Source organism: Mastomys coucha, unplaced genomic scaffold (genome assembly GCF_008632895.1).
Source record: "Mastomys coucha isolate ucsf_1 unplaced genomic scaffold, UCSF_Mcou_1 pScaffold20, whole genome shotgun sequence".
NCBI lineage: Eukaryota > Metazoa > Chordata > Mammalia > Rodentia > Muridae > Mastomys > Mastomys coucha.
Genome location: NW_022196903.1, coordinates 113,668,583 through 113,687,364, shown reverse-complemented (window position 1 = coordinate 113,687,364; position 18,782 = coordinate 113,668,583). Strand labels below are relative to the sequence as shown.

The 18,782-nt window shown below is 49.2% G+C and overlaps 1 protein-coding gene across 2 annotated transcripts in view; it reads right to left on the bottom strand.

Annotated features, from left to right (window-relative positions):
* Positions 1-4,412: 4,412 nt before the first annotated feature.
* Il17ra (interleukin 17 receptor A) overlaps positions 4,413-18,782 on the bottom strand; it is a 23,993-nt gene continuing 9,623 nt past the window's right edge. For both annotated transcript variants that reach the window (XM_031383221.1, XM_031383222.1), the window contains exons 2-13: positions 18,129-18,153; positions 17,185-17,331; positions 16,187-16,299; positions 15,572-15,698; positions 13,309-13,356; positions 12,978-13,141; positions 11,347-11,433; positions 10,688-10,772; positions 9,996-10,007; positions 9,676-9,783; positions 8,099-8,140; positions 4,413-7,142 (exon numbers count right to left, since the gene is read on the bottom strand). In XM_031383221.1, the coding sequence (XP_031239081.1) occupies positions 5,641-7,142; positions 8,099-8,140; positions 9,676-9,783; positions 9,996-10,007; positions 10,688-10,772; positions 11,347-11,433; positions 12,978-13,141; positions 13,309-13,356; positions 15,572-15,698; positions 16,187-16,299; positions 17,185-17,331; positions 18,129-18,153 (2,460 nt within the window). In that variant the 3' untranslated portion in view covers positions 4,413-5,640. The remainder of the gene's footprint in view (positions 7,143-8,098; positions 8,141-9,675; positions 9,784-9,995; positions 10,008-10,687; positions 10,773-11,346; positions 11,434-12,977; positions 13,142-13,308; positions 13,357-15,571; positions 15,699-16,186; positions 16,300-17,184; positions 17,332-18,128; positions 18,154-18,782) is intronic.

The following is an 18,782-nucleotide window of genomic DNA, read 5'->3' as shown; positions in this document are numbered from 1 at the left end:
TAAATAAATAAATAAATAAATAAATAAATAAATAAATGTTTAAAAAAGAGAGAGCAATGCACACACACAGAAAAGAGAATGAAATGAGAGGGGGAAAAGTCAGGCAGTACTGGTGCACACCTTTGATCCCAGCACTCAGGAGCAGAGGCAGGTCTCCAGATCAAGTTCCAGGACAGCCAGGGTTACACAGAGAAACCCTGTTTCGAAAACCAAAACAAACAAAAAATGGAATGCAGTGGGTAAACAAGATGGCTCTGAGGGTTAAGGCACTTGCCACTGAGCCAGGAGCCCTCAGGATGGATGGAGCTGTGTCCCAGGGCTGTTCCTGACTTCCACAGGTACACCACGGTGTGTGCATGTACCCTCCACCACACCACACACCAAATTAGTACACAAATAAATAAAAGAACATTTTAAAAAGATTATATATATATTATATATATATAATCTCCAGGATAGCACATTTTCATTTCTTCCTAAGTCATACATATTTAGAAATATCTTCCAGGTAAGCCAGTAGTGCCTGTTGGCGCTTTGGTCATCTGGAGTTCCTCAGAAACACCCAGGAAAGCTGGAGGGTTTAGTGTGGGGACAGGGTAAACAGTGGTGCAGTACTGGTGTCAAGGAAGAGGACAAAATCACACCCTGGGGCACCAGGCCAAGGTGCCGAGCAGCTAGCTCATTCCTCAACAGTCACCTGTCGGGTGGCTTCAGCTCCTTCTCCTGAGGCACTGGGAGAGAAGAAGCTAGTGAAGGCTACCTACAGCCAGCAAAGGCTTCTTCCAGCCACTTTAACCCTGGCTCTGTCACTTCTCAGACCTTCACTTCACAGGAGCCTTCAGATGTCAGATGCTCAGTGGGGTCAACGTTCCCTGCGTTTAAGCTCAATTGCAGCTGAAAGCAAAACTGATTTCGCTTTCTGAGCAGGTCTCCTGGAAGAGGAGAATAAAGTCAACCAAAGAAGGCATCTTGCCAAGGTGTGGTCACTCCCTCCTCAGGCCACCGCTATATTCCCTTCTTCTCCAGTCTGAGATGAAGGATCCTGGATGCTAGCTCCTACTAAGGTGCCCATAACCCAAGAGTGACCCTTTAGGAAAAGTATCCAGGTGAGGAGTGGACAGGGCAGGCTGGACAAGACCTTTACTCATCCATAAGCAAGGACAGAGAGGATGTCAAGGTCCAATAATAGACAAAGGCTGTCTCCATGCAATGACCACCCACCTTCATTGTCCAAAATGGGAAGGGCTGGAGTGGAGACCTGGTGCCAGCAGAGGCCACGATATAGATAGCTGGAGAAAGAGCAGGAACAAATACAGGGCCCTGGGAGCCACTTGGGTATGAGATAACGTGGACAGCCAGGAGCATGCTTCCCTGCCAGCTCCTGTGTTAGCCTCTGTAACAGAATCCTATAACATAACAAGCTCTAGTGTTCTGCCCTGTGGCCACTTTCCCACAATGATATATTCACTTGGTGTGAGCCAATCCTGGGCAAAGTTAGCTTTGATAATCTCGGAAAGCAAACACTAGAGGGAGAGGGCAGGAAGCAGCAGGAGAAGAGGCTGAGCAATGCCTGAGGATACACAAGCTGCTCAAGCCCAGAACCAGGTCAGAGGCTCAGACTGAGGAAGGGAGCCGCTGAGCTTCTGGGGAGAGGCAGCAATGTGGTGGGGAAGCCACAGAGGGGCCCGGCTGTGGTGAACATGTTTCTAGCGCTTCCTGGGGTGGAGATGTCAGTTCCTCTCATGTGAACTTCACCGGTCCCCTACAGATAAGCTATGAGGTAGGAGCTAATGCTTAGAGAGAGCAACCTGGAGCCTAGGAAAGTTGTCGCTCTAAAGCTGCTCAGCTTCTGGGCCGGGATGCTCTTTGTAAGGAACTTATCGGCTAACAGAGAGCTCTCGGGTTGTTGCTCTCTTTCACAGGCCGGAGCCCACGGTGTCGTCTGGTGGCCTTTGGTGAGCAGGTTTCCTCCGGAGGTGCTGGGGTAGGGCAAAGCCTGTTCTTCCACTTACTTAGAGTGGGAGTCTAAATACTCCGGCATCTAACTGTCCACTACATCCCCAGGACACCATCCCCCTCCTTGGTCCCTACTTTATTTTTATGTTTTCTTGTCTTACTTCCGGGACTGGGGACGTAACCCAGGGTCTCAGGCTGAGCGAGCCATCTATCACTGAACTGCAGTTCTTACCTGTTTTATTTTTATAGGTAAGTAAAAACTAACCGAACCCATCTTCATCTCCCATCACAGATGTCAGCTCCGATGCAGCTGGAGACGTGGCTAAGGAACTTGAGTGTGGGCCTTCCCAAGCAGTGCCAAGAAACTAGATCTGGACTGAAACACTATATCAAGTGATGCCTAGGTCACCTCTAATTGTCCCTTACTCCTTCCTTGTTCATCGTCCCCCAAATTCCCCACCTCATTTCTTGATTAGGCTCAAAACCAGAAAAAGAAGTCAGGAGCTTGCCTGGAGATGCAGTGAAGTGCCTGTCAAGGATACATGTCCCATGCCCATTCTGGTCACATGCTGGCTGATGTGTTCTACTCGCTAAGCCTCCCTCTGCTACTTTCTAGGAGATAGGCAAAGAGCCAAGAAAAGCAGAACATGGTGGTGACAGCTTCTGTTGGTGGGGGGCTTCCTTGCAAATAAAATCTTAAAAGACAGTCTGGAGAAATGGCTCAGTGGTTAAGAGCACTGACTGCTCTTCCGGAGGTCATGAGTTCAATTTCCAGCAACCACATGGTGGCTCACAACCATCCATAATGAGAAACAAACAAACAACAACAACAACAACAACAACAACAACAAAAAAAAAAAACTATGGGCCAGAGTGAACAGGGGGCCAGAGAGAGGGGGCCTGGAGCAAGAGGGAGAAAGGGAAAAAAAAAAAGATGTGCACTGTGTGTGTGCCTAGTGCCTGAAGAGATCAAAAGAGCACACTGGGTCCCCTGAAACTGGAGTTATAGGTAGTTGTGAGTTGCCATGTAGGTGTGGAATATTGAGCCTGGGTCCTCTGAAGCAGCAGCAAGTGCTCTTCAGCCATCTTTTTCTGTTTTTTTCTGAGGCAGCCACACCTAGCCACCCAAGCAAGGGTCCACTTATTCCTAGTTACTGGCATATGTGCCTACATACTCACATGTCGTGTGTGTATGTACACATTGTGAAATCTTTGCTGTGATCACACAGGGTCTCCTTCCAAGCAGGCCCTGGGGACTGAACTCAGGATAGCAAGCCTGAGCAGCAAGCTTCTTTACCTGTGGAAACTCCTTTTTAAATTTCTTTCCTGTCTTGAGACAGGGTCTTATTATAACCAAGGTTGGCTTGGAACTTCTGTTGAGACTCAAATTTGCCACCATGCCAGGCCAAAACAGTTTCATTAAGCATGGTTTAGAATAATACAAGCAGAAAGGAGTGGTTTTAATGTTCTTGATGATCTTGGCGTTTGTCTGACAGCAGATACCAGTTTCTAGAATTTCTAACATTCATGATGAACAAAGACCTCTAAGGAGGGATGGGCATGAAGAAATGATATAGCCAAGAAGCCCCTGAGAATTCTGATCCTATGATACGGGAAATTTAGGACCAACATGTGTAGAGAGTGGGAGGAAGCAGACCTGGTACTGCCTGGGGCTGAGGAGGTAGGGGAGGAGTGAGACCAGGCTTCTGAGGTACGGAAGTGTTCTAAAGCTGATCACACTGTTTGTCACTGAACTCTGACTATGCCAAGTCACTCAGCTGCAGAGGGACAATTGTGAACTTTATACTACATGGATGTCTCTATAAGATCTCAGGAGAAAGAAATCATGCAGAAGAACCAATGTACTGATATGGTCTAATGGCAGCAGCCAGAAGCTGAGGGTTGTGAGCTCCGAGTGAGGTTGGACACCGTGGGGAGCAGTTCTGGGCAGATGTGGGGCTGTGTGCCCTGAGTGAGTGAGGCTAGACACCGTGGGGAGCAGTTCTGGGCAGATGTGGGGATGTGAGCCCTGAGTGAGGCTGGACACCGAGGGGAGCAGTTCTGTGCTGATGTGGGGCTGTGAGCCCTGAGTGAGGCTGGATACCGTGGGGAGCAGTTCTGGGCTGATGTGGGGCTGTGAGCCCTGAGTGAGGCTGGACACCGTGGGGCTGGTTTGCTAATCAGAGAACTTACATTTAAGTTCATATTTGAAGCTGGGGCGGCGGATGCTATAAGGTTGACTGGCATCTAGACCCTTGCTGCCTGGATTTCTGAAGAAACAGAGCTGGAGAAGGCTAATGGGTGGGAGGGGCTCTCTCTCTCTCACTTGGCTGCTGCAGGGTTGAATATAGGCCACACACTGTCTGAGACTTGGAACTGCAAGGGCTTGCTAATGCTAGGCAAGATTTGTCTGTAGGAACTTCTTGAGTAAGAGGTGATTCAATAACAACTGTGAATTCTTACCAATATAGCAACTTTATTAAGTCTTCATTACTGCACACACATATGCACACACACAATTACTGAGTTCACGCTTCCCACAGCATTTCATGGTCCTTTTCTCACTGAAGTATAGATAATTGGCAGTGGGCAGCCAGGGCATACAGACCTGTGCATTCACTAGAACCTAAGCCGCAAGGCTGCTGTCTGCCCCAAGAGGGCGCCCCAGGAGCTACCTTAAACAACCTCTCCTCATCCCTTATAAAGTGACATACTTTCCTCTGACCTGGGAGGACCCAGCATGTTCTCCACTGTCATGCCATGCCCCCATTCCCATTGCCCTCACATCTTTCTTAACTCCATCACTGTATCTCTGTATCCTGAGGTAGAGCTGAGGGATCTCAGACTCCCAAGCTCCTGGGATCTGGTGGCTGCAGCCCATGAAGAATCATATGATACAGCCCTCCCACGGACTGGCAGCCAGCACTCGAGCACAGGATTTCACACGCCTCTTCCTGCTTCTCAAGTTTTGCATCACCCATTTCTATACTGACTCTTTCTAAAAAACTGCTCTGAGAAGACTTCTCGGTATATCTGGCATGCAGTTTCCTCCCCCACAGGGCAACAGATCCACTCATGAAAGGAGTCCCCAGCTGCTCCCACCCTAGCCCCACAGAGCTCTCTCCACCCTGAGCTCTAGCTCCTTTTTAATACTCAATCCACAGGCTGCTCCCCTCCCAGGAAAGCAGCCCCTCTAGCCCAGACCCCACCCCAGGCTCTTGGGGGTTCTTCTGCAGCCAAGAGAAGCTCTCTATTCATCCTGGCTAACTTTACATTCGTACTGAATTGTAAGCTTCTTAGTAACTTGTTTTTGATTTCCAAATGCCTGGCTAGGGGGTCCAGAATAAATGTTCAAGGAATGTGGCACACTTGGCTATGAGCTCTGGGAACGGGCTGTGGATTCTTGTGCATCGATGACCAGATGTTCATATCAGGTAAAGGGGGGTGTCTAGGGATCAGAACCAAGATGTCTGCATTTATTTCTGAGGTCTTGCTATGTTTTCACACTGGCCCTGAATCCCTGGGTTCAGGAGTTCATCAAGGCTCAGTCCCCAAGTGCTGGGACTTCAGCTATACAACACTATGCCAGACGGATGTCCACATCCCAAGTCAGGCACTTCACACACACACACACACACACACACACAGAGTACAACATCCCCCTTAATAGCAGGATCAGGAGGCCTAGGAGGGAGCCTGCTCTTCTGTGGCGGGTCTCTGTGGCTCCAAGCTGTTCCAGCCAGGGTTCTTCTCAAGCTCCCAGAAAAAAAGCTGCCTCTGGAGGCTCCTCAGGCTCTGGAGTTCCTCCGGAGAGAGGGATTCAACTGGCTCACCCAGTCCCAGCTCTTCCTCCTCTGCTAGCCAGTCGGAGGGCTGCGGGGAGCTTCTGGAGATGTAGCCCTGGTCTGACTGCACCGACTGCCGCTGCTCCTCCTCAGAGGGTGTGCAGTCCTTGAGGAGCACCTCGGGCCTCGGCCAGCTCTCCTGGGGCTGTCTACTCAGACTCTGCTGCAGCACCGAGAGCATTAGGCTTTCTAGCTGCTCTCTTGCATCGCCTGGGAAGTGGTCAGGTGACATCACTGGAGTGCTACAGAGAGGCAAGTCATCGGAGTCCACGGGGAGGCAAAGGATGCTGTTCCTCTGGACCCCCAGCAGCGGGCAAGCCTCGCTGTCCCCTGCAATCATCAGCTGGGTAGCTGCTCCACTGTTGGCTGGAAGATGGAGGGGCTCCATCACATGAGCTGCAGGGACCTGTTCTGCTGGCAGCACTGTGGTTTGGAGGGTCTGAGCCGCTAGCTCTCTGTGTGGCCACAGCTGTGGGTCCAGCTTTGCCATTCCACTTTCTTCCTCACGGACACAGACATCTACCACAAGGCAGCCTTCAGAAGTGAGCTCCCGTACCAGGGGCTGCTGTTTGACAATTCTTCCCCCTGGTGGCAGCAGTGGGTCTTCAAACACTTCTTCATCCAGGGATGGGAGATCTTGGTCATCGGCTAAGCAGAGGTTCTCACGCTCAAACCAGTCGGGGCACCGGGTTTGCCACTCCTGGAACCTAACCACAGCCTCCTTGAGCTGCCGGCCACTAGGGCTTTGCAGGTAATTTTCCCCCGTGAGCTCTTTGACATGATGCATCCTGCCAGGTTCAAACATCTCCAGGTCCTGGATCCGGAAATAAACCTCCTCAAATTTGTCCATGAGTGGGTACCTGGAGGTGATGTTGAAGAGATCGGGGACATCCCTCTCGCTACAGATGCCACTGAAGTAGCAAACAATATAGGTGCCGAAGCAGGCTGGCCTCTTGAAGTCTGGCAGGATCATGTTCATGGCTGCTGTGAAAAGGTCTCCAGCAGGCTTACAGTGGTCACACCGCAGCTGGACAGCAGGCTCAACCCAACCCAAAATGGCTTTCCACTTTGCCTGGGTGCCTCGGGAACACAGGATGATGATTTTGGAGTTGCTCTCCACCATTTCCTGCTTCTGTCGGCTCACCCAGGTCATGGCCCCCACCTCAGAGATAACCTGCTCTTCCAGGAGGTCAAGGGCTACTTCAGTGCCACAGGCAGTGATCAGGAACTGGGCGAACTTTAGGACCACTTCCACATAGAGGGGGTGGTCAGCAGAGTAGACGATCCAGACCTTCCTGGGCTTCAGGGGTGGGGGAGTCAGGTCTGCTACCGGCAAGATGCCTGTAAGAGACAAAGAAACATGTGCTGCTTCTCATGCCCGGGACTGAACCTGGGCATCGCCCTCTAGAGTAGAGGTTCTTAACTCTTTGGGGATTGAACGACCCTTTCACAGGATCATGTATCAGATAGCCTGCATATCATATATTTATGTCATGAATAACAGTACAAAGGCTACATAACAGTAACAAAGTTATAATTATGAAGTAGCAACAAACATAATTTTATGTCTGGGGTCACCACACTATGAGGAACCTTATTAAAGGGTTGCAGCATTAGGAACGTTGAGAACCACTGCTCTAGAGTCAGCCTATGAACTATCTGCATCAAAGGCAGAGTCTGGCTTTCTATCTTCAGCAAACAGCCTTCTGGTAGACCAGATGCTGTTACATTGCCTTGTGCTATGTGGGGAAGCAGTGAGGGCCCTGTGTGAACAGGAACCAATCTCTCTCCCTTCTGCACCACCACCACAATTCCCTCCACACAGCGCCAGCTGGTCACTGGCTGATACTTTCATCATTTTAAATGAAAAGAAGCCAGACATAGTGGTGCACTTTAATCCCTTTAATCCCAGCACTTGGGAGGCAGAGGCAGGAATATCTCTATGCCTGATCTACACAGAAAATTGCAGGCCAGCCAAGGCTGCATAATGAGGCCCCCAAATCAAAATAAATAAGAAGAATTAAAGGTACAGTGCTCACAGACAATAAACACCCATTCTCTTCAAGAAATGTTCACCTTCTCTTCTTTGTCTAAACAACTAAAAAAGGAACTCCAGACCCAGTGTTTGGAGCATCCAATAGCCCTCTCTGCATGAGGTGGAGATATAAGACCTAAGTAGGGGTGGGGCCTTCTGAAAGGACTCAGGAGTCTGACCAGAGACACAATAGATCCATCTCCCCCAGGAACCCAGCAGGCTTCAGAAAGCAGGCAGAGCCCACAGAGCATGCACTACTGACCATTGATTTTGGAGTCATCACCATGTTTCTCTTGATCAGCTCCTGCAAGGAAAAGAAATCTATCGAGTGGCTTATTCCAAAGAGAAACAAAGACTGACTGGCTCACAGGTGTCTGATGGAAGGCTGCTTAAAGACACAGATGAACAAGGGGAGCAGGCCCCAGCCAGTGACCACTAGACATTTCTGGGCTTCTGCAGAGACCAAGTCATATGGGTATGTAGGTGTGAGCCCTGGGTCAGCTGGGTAAACAGGGACTAATGCCTCTGACACTTCATTGTTTCTGAGGAGTGCTGCTATGGAGGGACATTCTCAAGGTTATGTGGGAAGTGCTGCCCTTCAGTCAGCTGGGGTCTGGATTATTCTGTAGCACTGTCCAAGCTGAGAGCCACAGACCTGAGCTGGGGTGGACTCCCTGGCCCCTTTCTGCAGTTCTGCTGCTCAAGCCTCTGTGAGCGGACTCCACTGGAGAGAAGGGCAGTCCACGCGGGAAGCAGACACCTTACAACACTGCCTGACAGAAGCAGCCCCCATGACCCTTTCGACATTTCCTCCTGGTGTCTTTGAGGTAAAGAACGGGAACTACACTCTTAAGTAATTGTTCTCCTTGGACATGTGATTATTTCTTTGTGGTCAGGGAGGGAAACCAGGGCCTTGGACATATTGGGCAAGTGCTCTACCCCTGAGTTACCTCAGGTCCTAAAGGAGAGAGTTAGAATCTTAATTTCTGTCCCCATTCTTTGGGCCTTTGCCCAGAACTGTCACAGATACTCTAATGACTAGTGAGTGAGTTTTCTCCTCCTTTTTTCTTCCCTGTGGTGGGGACACTCGGGGAAGAAGAAAATGTAATAGCGGCTGGACATGTTTCAGCATCAGCATGAAATGTCATGACCCTCTCCACAACTCAAGATAAACCATGGTCTGGGTGAACATCAGCAAGTGGAGAAGCAGGCTTCCCAGATGACCAAAGATACATTCTATCCTAGGACAGGGAAAGTCTAGTCAACACACCTTCTGCCTGTTAAAACTCAGCCAGTGGAGAGTAGGCAGGGAATGAACACAGTCCCTCTAGGCTCTCGGAGGCCTTAGCCTCCTATTTTATAGACAAGGAAATGCAGTCTAAGGTTAGGCATCCTGTGACTATGAAGCTGGGGAAGAGTGAGGGTCTTCCTGAGTGAGTTCAGGGTCAGAGTCTTTTCAGCCACACCCTGCTGTCCCATCGACTCCTCTCTGACCTCAGAGGCAAAGGCTGGGGACTTGGGGATGAAGTTGTGTAGGCTGCTGTCTACAGCAGCACGGCTTGGTGCAGGGAAATTCCACACTAGGTCCTTCCAACCTGCTGACTTTAGAAACATTAACAAAAAAAAATCACTGTGGTGAACAGCCTTGAGCAACACCATGTGCCTGGTTCTGAGGAAAGAATTCTCCTTCATTACTTTCTTTAATCCTCACTTCGGCCTCACGATGCACATATCATTATAACTGCCATTTTGCCAGAGAGAAGCCTGACACTCCAAAAGGTCCTGCATGGAGCTAGCCTTTAATTCCAGGAAACAGGGAAGCCACAGCGTACTCCTTACCAGAAAGCCTCCAGGTCATGCAGATGATCAGCAAGATGACAGATCCCACCAGCAGAATAGCTATGAGTGTGATGAGGCCATACACCCAGAGGGGAATGTAGTCTGCAACTAACAGAACAGAGTGAGTCTAGGCAGGGACCCACACCCCCCCCCAGCCCAGGCGCTGCCAGCTACGGCCTGTACCAGACCACACTGATGATTTCACCCTCTGGCTAGCTGAGGCTAGCTGAGGCTGCAGCATGCCTTCGGGACTGGCCCAGGGGTCAGCTGGGACCTCATGTGGCCCCTTGGGAATGACCCTGACTGAAGGAAGGACTTACCTGCCTCATGAACTGTAATAGAACAAAAGGAAACAGGGACAGGGTTAGTCTTAATGATTAGCAATCATCTAAAGCAGTCACAAATGCCCAGCAATGGCCTTAACCTACCAGTGATGCCCACTGATGACCTCAACCCATTAGATACCAATGACAACCTTAACTGCACACAGGTATAGCTACACATGGAGCTCCTTCAGCTGAAGCTCTAAGAAACTCCACTCTTCCCAAGGGGGCCAGGGCTCCTTCCACTACAGTGTCACACTGGCCCCTGTCTGATCTGCATGTGGCAGAAGCAGAGAGCAGGGACATGTGGCTGCCAACCCCTACAAGCTCAAGTAGGAACCTGGGGTTATGGCTTTGGTATGTGAACATGGGCAAATTAATATCTTGCCTCAATTTTCTCATATTTGAACTTGGCATGTTAAAGTACTTCCATGGTACATAGTTCTAACTCTCTGAGAATAGCTATCTCATTTTTTAGTCAAGGAAACAGTTGATAAGATTAAGTCCTCTGCCTACGGGTGCAGAACTAGTGAAAGGCATTGAGGAGGCCAACTTAGGGGTGGCATCTGTATTCCACCATGAACACCAGCAGCTCTAAGCTAATCTTCCCTCTCCCCACAGTCAGGACTCCTCTCCAGTGGACAGTGTCTGACCACACACACACCAAGGACGGACTCTTCCTTTCCTACCTGGGGCCTTTGAGATTACTAGGCAGGGCACAGTCACAGAGTGTCTCAAGCAGTCATTTAGGCAGCTGTTGAAGTAGGGCTGGACCTGGGGGAGCAGAAGGGTGAAGACGATGCCAACCCATACCCTCATGGCAAAAGAAGCAATCTGTGAGTGACAGACTCTTGAGTGGCCAGGCTCAGATCGCCACACGACTGTTAAACAGCATGTGGTGGTATGCACTTATATACAAGTTGCTGGCAAGCCAAGATGGTCTCCTCAGGCCAGCCCGGGAAATACAGTAGGACTATCTCAGCCTGTCTACCCTCCTTATTTTTAAATAAGGTCTCTTATCCATACAAAAGGGTAAAGCCCCTACCAAGGCCGGGCGGTGGTGGCACACGCCTTTAATCCCAGCACTTGGGAGGCAGAGGCAGGCGGATTTCTGAGTTCAAGGCCAGCCTGGTCTATAGAGTGAGTTCTAGGACAGCCAGGGCTACTCAGAGAAACCCTGTCTCAAACGCCCCCCCCCCCAAAAAAAAAAGCCCCTATCAGGCTGGGAGGACCAGCAGGAGAATGGCAGAAAGGTATTGTGAGCCAGAGGTAGCAGCAGTGGCTGGAGCTCCCCATTGCCTGCCTTGTCCCTCTGAATGTAAGGCTACCCTACCGCTCTCCAACTCACCTGCACACGGTGGTGGTGGCAGCACCAGTGAGACTTGCTTAGAGTGAATGTGACATTGGTTCGCTGGTGGAATTCCTCTTGCCTGGGCTGGAGAGAGGGGTGGAAGAAGCTAGCTGAGTAAAGGCCTGGTGTTGTCTGCTGGGAAAGTGACCCTTTGTGGGCCAGTGCCTCCCTTATAAACGCCAGAGGGAGAAAGGTTTTCCTGATTTCTGGTCCAGAACAATTGGTATTTCTGCAGAGTGACTACCCCGTGATGAACTTATAAGCATATTTAGTAATGGTCATTTCCCTCTTTGCTCTGGCTGCTGGGGTCTGGGGCACCAACCTATGTATATGCAGCAGGGGTACAGGACATACAACACACTCTCTGTTCTCACCTGGCCTCATCTATTTTTCTTAAATAAATGCCTTCATTTATTTTTAAATTTCAAATAATTTTTGAGAAAGTAGAATAAACACAGCCAAATAAAGAAAGACCAGGCAAGACTGTGGAAGTGAAGAGACCATGGGCTGGATGGGGTGAGGAGAACCTAGGTGAGACAGTGCAAGGGGCGATATGCTGCTTTACCAACTGAGGAAACAATAATAGATGAGATGACCTCAAAACAGGTAACTATCAGGGAAACATAAAAAGTAACAAAACAAGCCGGGCAGCACTCGGAGGTAGAGGCAGGGGGATTTCTGAGTTGGAGGCTAGCCTGGTCTACAGAGTGAGTTCCAGGACAGCCAAGGCTACACAGAGAAACCCTGTCTCGGAAAAAACAAAAACAAAATAAAACCAAAAATGTAACAAAACATAAGAAGTAACAACAAAAGATGTAACTATCAGCCAGGCGGTGGTGCGCCTCTAATTCCAGCACTTGGGAGGCAGAAGCAGGTGTATTTCTGAGTTCGAGGCCACTCTGGTCTACAGAGTTCCAGGACAGCCAGGGCTATACAAAGAAACCATGTCTGGGGTGGGGGTTGGGGGGGAGATGTAACTATCAGGAAACTCTGCCTCAGAAAACCAAGTGCTAGAACTTGCCACTGAATGACTCTTGCCACTTTACCCCTACCACTACCCTGATAATTAGTTCCCTTAACTTCAAGTTTAGGACATGATTTGCCCAAGGCCTTCAAAGGCATAAGCAAACTTTATAAACTTAAACCATTTATGCTATTTAAGGACTGAAAAAGTTTAACTTACATCTATTGAATGCAAATCAACTGAGCTTATTAAGCCAAATCCCCACTAGACTGATGGGATAAAATAAAATTTTAGTTAACAATTACATACCTTATGACTAGCTTAAATCTACTTCTCCCTCCGGAGGGGACATGGGTGAAGACTCTCAAGAGACTTTCATTCTACTTCTTTCAATTTGCAGTTCAGTATGAACTTCACTTTGAGATTTAGACTTCTGTATTTAGATTTACAGTCTGATGCTTCCTCAACCATTTTACCTACGTTCATAAACTATTATTCTCAACAAACTGCAAAGACATCAGAGCACCCTATTTCCTGAGAAGGAAAGGCAGCTACTAAGTCGTTTGGGCTCTAGCAACAGGGTTATCTAGGACCAGTCTGGAGAAAGGTTAAGGATTTGAGAGGTATTTTAATCTATGTCTGAAGGGATAAGAAATACAAGTACCGCAGATAACTGTTTAACTTCATCAAAGCATCTTCGGTTCTCTGAGTCCGAAAAACTTTCCAGCAGGATCTGGTAGGGGGTGGATTCATTCCACAGGGTGAAGTGCACTTGCAGATGCTGTGTATCCAAGGTCTCCACAGTGATGTTGGGATCCCAAAGGCTGCCTGCCAAGGGTACAGTGCAGGTTGGAAGTCAGGAGGGTACATGTGTTTCAATGGGCATGTGTATCATACGGGCTAGAACACAATTGTGCACCCAATTTTACTACATGCAAGTTAATGTTAAGTGCAAGTTACTGTGCCACGTCAGGGCCTCCTAGGCAGCCCATTACCTGAGCTCACACATGATGTAGTCATCCGCATTTTGGCGTCCTCACAGTCTGCCAAGCCCAACAAAAGAGAAGTCGGTAAGTCTCTGCCTTTAGGAAGTCTGTTCTTACAGATTTTGCTGCTTTTGTTCTGTTTTCTGAGACAGGGTCACTCTACATAGCCTTGGCTGTCCTGGAACTCACAATAGACCAGGCTGACCTCGAACTCACAGGGATCCACCTGCTTCTGCCTCCCAAGTGCTGGGATTAAAGGTGTGAGGCACCATTCCCAGCCTGTTCTTCCAGATTTCTGACCCTGGGGGTGGGGAGCACTGTTACGCATCTGGGAAGCCTGTTCAAAGACACACCTTCACAGCCTGATCCAGGCCTAGCCCCAGACCAAAGATCCCACCAAATTGGGGCAACCTGGCTGGCAGTCACACCCCCTTCTTTTAGGAATCCCTCTTGACTCAAGCATATTCCTCCAGAGTTCAGAGCTTGTTTCACATAACCAGAAATTCCTGGTTTATTCCAGTTTTCCTCCATATATAGAGTGTGAGGAGTCACTGCCATCTTTAACAAGAGTAGCTCCTGCCTTGCCTTTTATACTTTGGAAGCCCTTCTGCCTCCCACTACAGCCTCTCTGACTCCCCTCCCTGCCTCCCTCTCATTACTAGGTTCTCACTCAGGAGCCCTGGGTAGGCTGCAAGAGTCAGCGTTTATTCATTCATTCGATTGTTTTCTTTTCTTTTCTTTTCTATAGAACTGTGGATCAAACCCAGACAGGCACCTTGCCACTGAGAAACAGTCGGAATCAGTGTTTCTAACAAGTCCCCAGGGTAAGGGAGGGAGGGAGGGAGGGAGGGAGAGCAGTTCTTCAGCAAGTACTCGTTGAGCCCTCCCATGTGTGATGTCCTGGGCCCTGCACATACAGTGGGAACCACTGCTTTTTGCAGATTAATTCTATAGAAGAGTATTGCAGGATATTTGATCACACTGTGAACCCTGAGATTGTGTTATTTACTGAAATAAGCTGTTTCTGGTTGTGGTGTGGCTCAGCCCTTAGCACACACCTTTAATCCCAAACAATGAAGGTAAAGTTAGTTTGTAGAAGGAAGCACCTATGTTTTCAAGTAATGTCTAATTGAGTGACAAAGAGATGAATCAGAGAGATTTGACAGAATAGGTTACACTGTGCAGAGAAGGGGTAGAGGCAGTTCTACTGGACAGTGGTCCAGAGACAGGCGGCAGAGAGGTGAAGACAGAAGATTAGAGCAGAGTGCCAGAGAGTTAGTTTGAGGCCAAGCAGAGCAAAAAGAGGTTGAGAGAGAAGACAGATTGAATCAATCAGCTCAGAGAGGAGTTTGAGCCAGGACAGCTGAGTTGAACCAGCCAACCAGAGCTCAGAAAGAACTAGGAAGGGTGAGCTTATTCAGCAGTAAGTCTCAGAGGCTGAGAATACTCTAGGCCTACATTAGAAGGTACTGAGGCTAGAAGCTTCCAGGTTAGCAGACAGAGGCAGTAAATAGTCCAGGTAGATAAAGGAAACTTTCACAGTGAAGATGAGCGAAAGCAAACTGATGGCACCTGGTATCACGTCATGTGGGAAAGAAGCAGGTGAGCACATATGTGTGTGTTCATTCGAGTGTGTGCTTCAGGGTGAGGAGTCACTACCATCTTTAACAAGCATTTCTTGGGCTGGGATGTGGGTAACTTCCCAGTGTATGTGCCTAGGCTCCAAGGTCCCTCTCCACAGCTACCAATAAAACAAAAAACTAAATTTCCTGACTACCTATACTAGGTGCAATGAGAAATGATGGCAGCGATGGCCAAGGTTCTGGGACAGGCAGAGACAGAAAGTGACCCAGAAGAACTGATGGCTCCTAAGAGGTGAGTTGGCAATCACAGACAGCATTGACTGATGGGCCAGGAGAGTTGGATGTGTAGGGTGGGTGCTAGTCAAAGGCAGGTGGGATGCTGGGGGGAGTGTCCAGGCTGAGCATGTAGGCCACCACCCCTCAGGGATCTGCCATTTTCCTGGCATGGAAGCTACTTTTCTGCAGAGGGAGGGACTCTAGTTGCTAACATACTCTGGGTTTGTCCATACAACTGAAGACAAACTCTGCCTTCAAGACATAAAGGCTTTGGCCTCAGCTGGAGGCACACCCAGGCCCTGGATCTGCAGCCACTGTGGAACAGAGTCAGCCCCTGAGCAGAGCTGTCTGAGCTCCCTGCGCTTTCTTCACCCAGAGCCCAGTACCAAGTGGATGCTTGGAAGGGCACTTACCAGGCACAAGGACGGTTATGGATTTGTGGTTTGGATCTCCATCAGGGATGGGCTTGGGCAGATGGTGAACAGTCACATCATACTCCTGGCCAGGATCTACCACAAAGTGGCTGAAGGAAAACCGCCACTGAGGAAGAGAGGCAAGAGGATGGGTCACACAAGGTCCTCATCCACTGTGTGCAAAGTCCCAATATCACACCTCCTCACAATTAGCAAACAAGCAAATGAACAAAAGGAGGAAAGGAAAACCACAGAACCTCACATTACTGGCATGCTATCTTTGTCCTTTTTGTCTGTTTAAAAATTCTACCAGTAGATGGCCATGCAGTTTGCTCATGCGCGCGCGCGCACACACACACACACACACACACACACACACACACACACACACACACACACACGCGCGCGCGCGCAGCCAGTACAGCCAGCCTTATAGAGTGCCTCGGTCAAGTGGGAGGAATACTAAGAAGCAGGTGTGTGGGCTCTGTCCTCACTATCGCTCATAGCAGGCCACCATCTTGATTGAACTCATCTTTTCAGTTAGGTGTGCCTTTGGGACAGGAAGCCTGTACTGACGTCACTTAGGAACACAGTCCAGTGAAGCTGTTCTCTTACCCGCTTATGATGATGCTGTAGCATGGACAGAAACCGGAACGTGACACACAGCTGCTCATTGGTGTTCAGCTGCAGGATGGACAGCTCTGCACCCTCGAGGTACAAGATGCTGGCTGCAGGCCAGGAAGGAAAGGGGAACACAGATGCAGACCAGCCCCCTGCCAGGGTGTGGCTCTTCCCCATCTGCCCTGTTACCTAACTCCCCACTTCCCCCCTCTTAGGCCTTGCAGAAAGTACCTCCTAGTGGGACAAGGGACAGTCTATAGCGGGAAGCGGCCAAGACTGCAACCATGTGGCTAGAGTCCTGGCAATGGGACACAGTGCTAACTAACAGCAGCTCTGTGCTCACCCTCCCAGAGGCGGCTGGAGTCGCCATCTAGAGCACCAGCTAGGGACCCACAGAGAGCACATGCCGTTGCCCCTCACAGGTCTGGGCTGGCTGTGTTCAGAAATTCTGCAGCTAACCACCCTGAGGAGGCTTGGAGGATGTTTTAAAAAGTTCTGGCTCTTAAGCTAAGAGAGAAGGCAGCGGGAAAACTGCTACCATCTTTCCTACCAAATATTTGGAATTATTTATAAAATTAACCACTTGCCTTCCCATGTAATAACAAGTTGATGCAAGGGAAGGTCTTTCATAAAGACAGAGTCGGGGCTGGAGAGATGGCTCAGCGGTTAAGAGGACTGACTGCTCTTCTGAGGGTCCTGAGTCCAAACAAATTCCAGCAACCACATGGTGGCTCACAACCATCCATAATGAGATCTGATGCCCTCTAGTGTATCTGAAGACAGATACAGGGTACTTTCCATATAATGAATAAATAAATCTTTAAAAAATAAAAAAATAAAGACAGTGTGAACAGAAGACACTCTGTAGGCACACATCTAACACTGGATACGTTCTCGCTGTGTAAAAGATGGAGCCTCCCAGCACCAAACAGAAGTCAACAGTGGTCTTCTCCCAAGGGCAAACCCAGGCGCTGGCTGATGTGGCCACTCACCATCTGTCTGCAGGGTCCACTCAATGTGCAACACAGGGACTAATTCTCCATGTTGGGTAGAGGAAAAGCTCACACTGACATAGACGTTTTTCGGGGAAGATGGCGTAAGGTTTTTGGGGTGGATCCAGCTGTAATCCAGGCAAGTACCTGTGGAGGAGAACAGCTATCAGACCCGCAGACAAGACCCTAAGATCTGCTTAGAGGGTCCAGAGACCACTATGAGTAGGTCTGCAGCTGTTCTCAACCTTCCAGCTGTGGCTTTGGCAAGCTCTTAGTCCAGCCTGTTCTTTTCTAATGCTGTTCTGGGATGCTCACAAAGCTCTGCAAACAAAGAACCAAAGGATGTTTGGGGAGAAGGGCTTTGAAAAGAGACAGCCACTGGAAATAGAGGCACAGGAGGGAGGGGCAGCAGTGAGAGCTTCCTTATTTGTATTCGTCATAGCCCCTAATTAGCACTGACACTTGAAGTATATGCCTCAGCCTTAAAACAAAACCAGGGGCTGGGACTTGGCTCAGAGGCGAGTTTGTCAACTGAGTCTAAGCAATGGGTTCTATATCCAGCATAGGGAAAAACTTCTCACAGACAAAAATCAAACAGGTAAACAAACAAACTAACTAACAAGAACCCCCCCCCCCCCCCGAAAGCCAAGCCAGCACCACTGATCTCCCGTGACAAGCTGAATGGGAACAGGCACGGTTAGGTGAACTAGGGTACCACCCCTGACAACATCCAAAACCCAGATGGCGGTGGGGGTGCTGCCTGCATTTTGCATAATGAATGAAGGTTTTCCTCATGGAGCACAGATGCCTATAACCAAGACGGCAGCTGACAGTGACAACCCTCATCCAGAGCACAGCACACAGGAGGCTGTCCTGTGGAAGTCAGCCGGAGGCTCTCACTGTATTAACAGAGGCAATATGTGGAACAAAAAAAGAGGACTTACTGCTCTCGACTCTGCAGCTCAGCCCCTGTGGGAAGAAAGGAAGTGTTGATTAGAGATGAGAAAGGCCAGGCTCTCAGGGACCCAGCTGCCTGGTAGGCCCCAAGAGCCTTTCACACAGCACCCATCTCCCTCCCATCTCACTTTTGGGAGCTGCTGCTCTGCTAACAAAACTCTTCTGCCCTTCCTTCTCTCTGTCCAGTCAAGGAGGTGAGCGGTGAGCAAACAGAACTTGAGGCTTTTTTTATCTTTTTTTGGGGGAGGGGGCGTCTTTTGGGGACAGGGTCTCACAGTATAGCCTAGACTTGGCTGACCTAGAACTCACAGAGAACAGCTTGTCTCTACTTCTCTGAGTGCTGGGACTAAAGGCATGGGCTGCCAAGCAAGGCTAGAATTGGAGGCTTTTGAGTAACTTTCATGGGCTGGGAATTTAAATAATAAAAAGAAATAATAATAAAAACAAAAAACAAACTATAAAACCGAAACAAAACAGAGAGGGGTATCTGGAGAAGAAGGTCTTTAAATTCCATGGTTTCCAAGTTCCCTAGGAGGCGAAGTGCCAAATCTATAAACCTGTTAGGAAAAGTTGAAATAACTGTTCAGGGTCTCAGTCTCAGTTGCTCTCTCTCTCTCTCTCTCTCTCTCTCTCTCTCTCTC